Source organism: Calliphora vicina, chromosome 1 (assembly GCF_958450345.1).
Source record: "Calliphora vicina chromosome 1, idCalVici1.1, whole genome shotgun sequence".
In the NCBI taxonomy this organism is placed as follows: Eukaryota; Metazoa; Arthropoda; class Insecta; order Diptera; family Calliphoridae; genus Calliphora; species Calliphora vicina.
Genome location: NC_088780.1, coordinates 49,916,033 through 49,924,531, shown reverse-complemented (window position 1 = coordinate 49,924,531; position 8,499 = coordinate 49,916,033). Strand labels below are relative to the sequence as shown.

The following is an 8,499-nucleotide window of genomic DNA, read 5'->3' as shown; positions in this document are numbered from 1 at the left end:
ACGTCAATAAACAAAATTTTCGAATTTGGGACGATACCAATTCACATAAGATTCAACGTTCCCCATTGAACATTCTGTACGAATGATTTGAGGCCATGATCATCGCACGTGGAGGTGATGTGAACTGGCCCCGTTAGATTTGTTCTTGAGGGGTTTTCTTAAGTCACAGGCCTTCAAAGCCAACATAATCCATGCCATCGATCAAATTCAGCCAGATTACACATTTCGAATGCGTGCTACGCTGCGAAGCCGAACGGACATTTCCATGATAATGGCATCGATAGGCCCTTTGAACAAATAAGAAATATCGATGATATCTCACACACACTTTGTTTTATTTAAATTTAGATTTATTGGATTTTTAAATTTCTATAATTTATATCTCGGCCAACTTTTTATCCTGCATCCAAATAATAATTCGGATAATAATTCCTTATGAATCTCTCAAGAAAACAACTAAGAGAGTATAGTCACGTAAACTCTTCCCAGTGATACTCTACACTGAAAGTTGGTAACTGACTTCGGTTCGAATCATGCATTATTCTTATGATTTCTATTTATGCGATATTTAACCGCTGCTCACACAATTTTGTAATATGATTTCTGCTTAAATAAGACCTATTTGTGCTGATTTCAATATTCGTAGCCTATACTTCGGACAAAAGGGAACAACTTGTCATAATCCAATAACTATCCCTCTGCTCAATAAGCCCTATACTATTTTAAAATATGGTGGTTGGCAATATAATGGAAACTTTTCCAATTATTCAATAATTAGGCCAAAATGGCAAACAAATTCTTAAGAAATTTGTATTATTTTAATATTTCATTAATACATATTTTTATTTATTGGGGATTTTTTAAAATGTTTAGCTTTTATTTTGAAACATTTGTACAATATAAATTTATTAAAATAATATGCCATTGCTAGCTATGACCTTTTCCCATCTTCCTGGCAACATATGGATTCCGAGCCAAAAGAACTGCTGAATTGAGGCCCAGAACCGATCAAGCCAATATCGGATACTCTGTTCCAAAGTGAAGCGTATCTCAGATAGAACGTTCTGCATAGTTGTCGGAAGGGGCACGGCCTTGACTATAAAGCGGATGAGGCCAAACTTTCCAACCACTACATTCTAAATACTTTTTCACAGGTATTGCAACGAGTTTTATCATGATGGTGGAATATTACGGTATCATGTCTGGCCGCATATTCTGGGCTTTTTTCGGCCAATGCTCTCTTCAAATCAGTTGCGTTCGGTACAGGTTCCCTGTGATGGTGTGAAAAATAAATGGGGAAACCTGGAACTGGTTTTCCTAGTTTCCGCCGTTGAAATTTCTTTGACGATTAATTCCAAGTATAATATCATATAATAGCATTTCGGAGTATAGCAACGTTCGGGCAAATCTGGTCAATGTTGTAGACGGCTCGTTGTAATACCCACTCCTTAGTAAATTACACTCTTTCACCATTTTCATGAATGGTAAATGCAAAAATGCGCCAAATTGCTTCGTTACTGCTAACAAAGCGGCCCATTGGAAATTTAATGACTTCATCCTTGGAATTCTCTGAACTAACTGAACCTTTGGTCACATATTTGCAGATATATTTGATAATGTTGCGTATTAGTGGGGGTGGACAATTTTTCTTTCTGTAAAAAGAAAAATTTGTGGACTATTGCGGACATTTAAAAAAAAAATACCCAAATCGGTCCACGCGTTCTGCGATTTTAGATATATCGAGGTCAATTTTTCTTTCAGTAAAAACTAGGGATGCCAAACGGGACTGGGTTTTACAAATCCCGGGATTCGGGATTTTAGAAATGTAAATCCCGGGATCCCGAGATTTTTCGGCATTTTTCGGGACTTCGGGATTTTAGTTAAACGTCAAAAACATCAAATTCAAGAATAAAAACTATTAATTTCATTAATATATTTAAGTAAAAATATTACAAATCAAAAACTAATGCATTGAATTAAAATAAAATGGTCCATGATTTTCCCTAGCTCCATACAATTGTCCCCCGGAGTACTGTTTGAGCAGTCCTAAATGTCATACAATTTTGCTACAGGGGCTACATTTGCCCCTAGTCCCCTTTAGAAAATAACTTGAACATAAATTTCGTAAAAGTGTAAATTATGTAAAAGTCTGTCAATGCAAGGGAGACGTGCTGCTCCCTGATTCAAATGCGTTTGGATTTGAAGCGAGATTAGTAATATAAATATGCTGAAATTTAGCTTTCTAAGTATTTTGGGTGCTTCAAAAATCTTCCTAAAATATTAAAAATCTCATAATATTCCGGGATTTGTTAATCCCGGGATTCTTTTTCACAAATCCCGGGATTCGAAAAATCCCGGGATTTTCGGGATCGGGATTTTGGGATTGGCATCCCTAGTAAAAACTTAAATAGGTTTAGTACGAACATTTAAAAGAAAAATTATCCAAATCGATGCAGCCGTTTTCCGATTTTAGATAAATCAAAAAAAGTGGACGTAAAAGTGGGCGTGGTCAAGAAGATAAAGTACATTTAATTCAAGGAATATCACTGAAAATGTATTGGCAAATTGGAATTATTACAGATTAATTGTAATAAATGAACCTAAGACTAATAAAAAAAATGTAAAGATTTAAACTTGTGCGTAAAATACAGGTCGCAATATCGAAGAAATTCGGACTAAAGCCGCAGCCTATTGGAACTTAGGTATCCATACAAATTTTTAGCAAATAAGTTTTATATATAAATAAAACACACTTAAACATTTTGAGCGGATCGGTTCATAGTTGACCATAGCATTCTTGTTCTTCTGTACTCTTAAATCCCTGTAGAGCATGGGTACTTTTAGGTACTAAGCCTATTTTTCATTAACGAGCATAAAACTCTTAAAAAATCCAAAAAAAATTCAACACAAATAAGTCTATATGGAAAAAAATCATGCGGCCAACTTTCGTGGTGATCGGTCTTGACCGACTATACTTTCTCACTTGTTTAATTTTAACATGTTTTATCAAAATATTAATTTAGATTTCTCATTTTCAACTTGAAATGGTGTAGTAGTTTAAAATATTTATATTTATTACCAACTAATTTTAAAACTGAAATAATCGATTACTTACTATTGCCCTAACGTCACTATAAATTTAATTAACTTTACAACTTTTTTACAACAACTTAACGTCGAGGTCGTCTGGTTTCTTGTTTATCTTTTCTTTCATATTTTTTCTATGTTTCAGTATTTTTTCTTTCAAAGATACGTTCAAACTCATTGTTGGCTGTTACAGAATTTTAGAAGTAGAAACCGATTGCATGCGAAATGCATTTGGTAAGATACGAACACGATCTATGAACAAATGAACTTAAGAAAACTATGCTGGTTTTAAATTTGAATGCTTAACTGAACTCTTAATTATTTTTTTTCGAAATAAAAGAGAGAACGATTTTTTTTAGTTTATTTAAAATTCTCTTTTAACATACTTTTATTATTTGCTCTTAAGTTTTATAAATAAATTGTTTATTATTATTTTGATTACAAGTACTAATCTTTATACCAAGTTAAATCATTTGGATCTATCTGATCTTCACATAATGCTTTATATTTGGCATTACGTTTTTTACACTTGGAGCCCGCTCGACCCGGTTTATAACTGGGTAATCCACGTATATTTGTCGAAGAATAATTGCAAGTAAAGATGATGTGGCGTTTGTCTGGAGTCTGTAAATTATTTAGAAAAGCGCAACCTACACGATTATGCCGATCATTTACCAGCAATGTAAAATGTCCCGTTTGGGGTCTAAATATAAAATAAGATATTAAAAAAATAATAACCAGACATTGAGCAAATGGGTTTTAAGAGCTTACGTGGTTTTCTTATAGGACTGTAAAACTTCATTATCCGCATCAAATTGTTCTTCAAACCATAAAAATATGCCTTCTTTGATAAAACCCTCCACGGTTACATTGATACGACTCGTTTTGGCCATATAAATATTTTGACCAGCCATGGGAAAATTTTTAGTGCTACGACACTGATCGTGTGCAAATACACATGATCTAACATTGTATTCAGCTGTCTCCGCTAAATCCCAATCCCATTTCTGGAAATTTATACAACATTTATAATAAGTATCAATCTATAAAGTTTCCAAACTCACCAATAACGGCATTCTTGCAGCTGGATAGAAACATTTAACCTTTCCCGAGGCCACTAGGTTTCTATAACTGTTGTGTTCATCCAGAATCATATTAATGTAGGGTTTCATATTTTCCAATTTCTTTTCACCTTCACACTCTTTACTAAAACTCTTAAATGGTATAAAAGAAATAAAAGTGAATGATATTTAAAAAGTTGAACATACTTTTGTTTTATTGCAGGCCACATGAATTCCTTGATGCGGACACATCTTCTTATCACAATAGTCAATTTTTTGAGCGAAAATTGTTTTCGTTAAACTTAGAAAAACTAATAATAATTTAGCTTTTAAAAACATTTTCCTGCTTAATAATAACAAGTAACAAAACTGATGCTTTAAACATTTTACTTAAATACTGTTTAGTTTATTAAATTAGTTTTTATCTTTGAAATTATACAGTCACGTTTATTTTTTCAAATCATGAAATTTTAATAAAAATTAGAAATTCTGATTTTAATTTTAATTTTCTACTAAGTTTCTATTTAAATATCAAATAAATATATAAGTAAAGTCTGCCACAGACCTATTTAATATTTTCCCAATATAATCCTCTGAATTGTTTCTTAGTTTTTAAAAAAGAGAAATATTTAGAAATACAAAATTTTTTTTAAATCTTTTACTTAAATGCATTATTTTATTTCGCATTCAAGTTTCTATATATTAATGTATCTTAAAAAATACAGAACTTTTTACAATTTTACGATTATTTTACTTTAGTTCAACTTAATTGTTTATTTTAAATTAGAAATTTATAACGGTTTGTTTTAATTTATTATTTGAATCGCCCTGTCATCTTCTCACTATTGTGAATGATGTAATAGTATTGCATATGGTTACCAGACTATAAGAGCTGATGCGGGTTTTTTCTGTTAATAAGTCCCCTTTTACAATGCAGAAATTGAAAGGAAGACAGACGAAGTTTGTGGGCGAGGGGTTGAGGCTAGTTCAAAAGAGAATGAGAAAAATGTCTGCATTGTAAAAGGGGACTAAGTCGAACCATAATTTCTTTCTGCCAAGGTGCATTTAATAACTTGGGGGTTACACGATCAACCCTTTTTTACTAATACACTCACACTTTTATGAATTGAAACGAACTTGCATTAAATTTCTCATTCAAGTTAGTGTTTCAATTTTCAATCAAGAAAACAGCTGATTACATGTTTTTGGACAATTTGTACTAAAATTGTTTTTAAGTTGCGTGCAGCCTACGTCAGAGCTTTAAGTTTTCACAACCAGTACATGTAAAAGACTATCAAGAAAAACTTGGTCGTATGGCTACAGGGTAAAGTGTCATCGGGAACCAGTTGATTATAGAAATAGCACGCGATAATCTCAAACTACACATATACAAAATATTCGTCGGTACGCATTTATGTCAAACTTCATATAAAAAAAATTAGTGAATTCGCCTGTATTTATTTCAATTCGCCACTGCTGTCACCTTGTTAAATACGCCTTGCTTTCTGCCTTTTATCATATTTCGCCGTAGTTTGTAACTGTTTCGCCGCTTTTGGCAGCGCAGTTTGTAATTTTGTTGCTCCCGTTGAAAAAAATTCATCACCTCGATAAAAAAGGATCATCATTACAATTTGCTGTATTTTTTACCTTTTGCTTGCGGTTTTTCTTGAACTGTTAATTTGAAAACAGAATATTTCATGTTCTAGAAATAATTCTCAATATATATGGAAAATTGCAAACAAAGCTTTCTGGACCCAGTTCATTTTTAAGAGTTGAAAAAAAATCTATATATTTAGATTCTCATAAAAGAGAGATGTTCGGATAGTCAAAATAAGAAATTTATAAACCAAATTGTGGTACTTTAACAATTAATATTCTTCGACAAGCTTTCTTTTGAGCAAAAAATAAAAAAGGGTCCATTTTGAGAAAAAGTTTCAGATTTTGCAAAAAAAAAAGTAAAAAATTGTATGTCTTGAGATACAAAACATTTATTTTGATAGATATTTTGATAGATATCAAAGCTCTTCAAGGAAAAGACCTAAGCTTTGACCCCTATCACACTAGGCAATTTAGTGGCGCATGTCTCTTGCCCAACAACAAAACAGCATGCAAAATTTTGATTTTGGGAAAAAAATTAAAATTTTTTTTTCGAAACATTGAAGAAATAGCTACCTACAGTATTTGGGAAAAATTTTGCTAAGAACAATGTTTCTCCAAAATGTCAAATTTTGACCATTTCTAACTCAGAGTTCTTGACTAATCTTGTTGAAAAATTGTGTCTGAATTACTATCCAATAGGACTAACCTTGGTGCAAATTTCATGCCGATCGGAAGCAATCGATTTCAAAAGTTGATTCACTTGACTTGAAATGCCGCATATAAATAACTGTTTATACATAATATTTAAATTTTAACCCTTAATATTTTCCCCGCATTTTCTGCGAATCAACAATATGGTAACATAATATATCAACATACAGCTTTGGCAACTCCCTAAAAATACAGCTCTGTAAATGAGTAGAAGAGGTGGAAAATGGTTGAAAAAAAGAACAACCAATATGTGCGGAAGTAGAAAAATTTTCTTAAATTTTTTGTAAAATTTTTAGTGTATTTTTCATAAAATAATTTATGAAAAACTAATAAACGTGAACAAAATTTCGCAATAAAACATATCAAAATATTGTAAGGGTTTAAAAAAGCACAAATTAAAAGCAAATATCCGAAAAATATGTACGAAATAAAAAAGGTGACAACGACAAGTGACCTTAAGTGAGAGAAGAAAAATAAAGAAATAAAAATACAATTTTGTGTTTCCATCAGAAAAAGCAAGAAACGCAAAAGTGAAAATATAAATAAATATTTTTGAAGAAAATATTAAAAAAAATCAAGATTAAACGCACAAAAATAAATATAAAGTTGCGAGAGAAAATAAATAAATTTGTTGTGTAATTTGATTTAATTTTTAGTTTTTATTTTTGGTGAAATGGGTGGTTGTATGGGACGTTATAGTGGTGATAATGAAACTGTAAGTGTATCATCGGCCAGTGTGTCCAGACCGCCGACAGCGGGTAAGAGCAAAGTTTTGTTTAAGTTTATTTTGTATTATTTAATTTACTATATATGAAAGGTTTTAATTAGAGTTGGTATGTATGTCTGTTTGTTTTAAGGACCCCAAGTGGGACCAGCACGCAAAAATCGTCCTTTGTGCCATGAAACAATACGCTGGCGTTCAGATGTTCCATTAACAGAGGGCCAATTGCGTTCGAAACGTGATGAGTTTTGGGATACAGCACCTGCCTTCGATGGCCGCAAAGAAATCTGGGATGCCTTGAGGGCAGCCACCACAGCGGCCGAGGCTTTAGACTTTCAATTGGCTCAAGCAATATTGGATGGTGCAAATATTTCAGTGCCGAATGGGTAAGTAAATAAAAGCTTTAAAAATGAATATAATAAGGCATAAATGTTCAATAACATTCAAATGCAAATAGGTAGCAATTTGTATTTTTTTTTGAAACCCGGTTTTGCCACATGCAATGATTGTTAAGCTTAATGTGTGTTGTTTGCATTTTAGTCATGCGGCCTTTAAAACGATTAATAATTTCCCATTTACAATATTTTATTTAAAAAAAATATGCAGGCATAATTGAAAACATCCATGAATTGAGTCATTTGATTTGTCTGCGTTATTGTTTTTGATAGCTGTATTTTCAAACAACTCACACATCCTTTAAAGGTTAAAATGAGTTGGGCAACTTATTGATATTTAGCCATGTCAAAAGTGGCTTTAAAAATCAATAACATACATACATGCATGCAGACATTAAACATGTCTCTTACTTCCTTTCCAAAGAACGCTAGATTTTGGGTGTTGGGAGTGAGTGTTGTTTGTAACTGTTGCTAATTGCTCGAAAATTTTATTTTTACACAAACTTAATTGCTTATTCGTGGTTACAATCGTATGGTCGCTTATACTTAACTATTTTTTCGGCGTGTATGGCAGAATGTGTTTGATGTGTTATTTGGTCGGTTAGTCGGTTGGTTGTTTTATTTATTTGTTTGTCTTTGTTGAGGCATTATTGTCCTGGGGGATTTTTGTTTGTTGTCCCTTCAGTACTGTTAGTTATTTCACAATTCCTGCATGTGTACAATGAATTTGTTGTTTACAACATGCAATGATATTTTTTTAAATTATATGGTCAATTTTGCTTTAAGATTTTTGTTACAGTTTTGTTGAGAAAAATAGCACTAGTGTTTATTTGTCCTGTGCGAGAGTATGATAATTTTTTTACATTTTTAAAAAACTAAATTCTATGTTTTTTCCTCTTGTTGAAAAATTGCTATTCTATAGAAC

At 32.0% G+C, this 8,499-nt stretch overlaps 2 protein-coding genes across 2 annotated transcripts in view; one reads left to right on the top strand and one right to left on the bottom strand.

Moving 5' to 3' along the window:
- Positions 1-3,534: 3,534 nt before the first annotated feature.
- On the bottom strand, positions 3,535-4,487 carry LOC135964089 (antigen 5 like allergen Cul n 1-like). The gene is made up of 4 exons (XM_065516160.1): positions 4,356-4,487; positions 4,152-4,301; positions 3,859-4,094; positions 3,535-3,790 (listed from the first exon to the last, which is right to left on the bottom strand). Exons 1-4 carry the CDS (start codon positions 4,485-4,487, stop codon positions 3,535-3,537), a joined length of 774 nt encoding a protein of 257 aa, XP_065372232.1.
- Positions 4,488-6,656: 2,169 nt separating this feature from the next.
- LOC135960593 (ubiquitin domain-containing protein 1) overlaps positions 6,657-8,499 on the top strand; it is a 21,730-nt gene continuing 19,887 nt past the window's right edge. Inside the window, exons 1-2 of the mRNA XM_065511919.1 lie at positions 6,657-7,216; positions 7,316-7,565. Coding sequence (XP_065367991.1) covers positions 7,132-7,216; positions 7,316-7,565 — 335 coding nt within the window. The 5' untranslated portion in view covers positions 6,657-7,131. The remainder of the gene's footprint in view (positions 7,217-7,315; positions 7,566-8,499) is intronic.

Excerpts from the sequence above, each read along its gene's own strand:
- LOC135964089 (XM_065516160.1), bottom strand. The coding sequence starts at position 4,487 with ATGTTTTTAAAAGCTAAATTATTATTAGTTTTTCTAAGTTTAACGAAA. Across the intron at positions 4,095-4,151 it reads CTGCAAGAATGCCGTTATTG|AAATGGGATTGGGATTTAGC; the intron begins GTGAGTTTGGAA and ends ATAAATTTCCAG. Across the intron at positions 3,791-3,858 it reads CAGTCCTATAAGAAAACCAC|ACCCCAAACGGGACATTTTA; the intron begins GTAAGCTCTTAA and ends TTTTATATTTAG.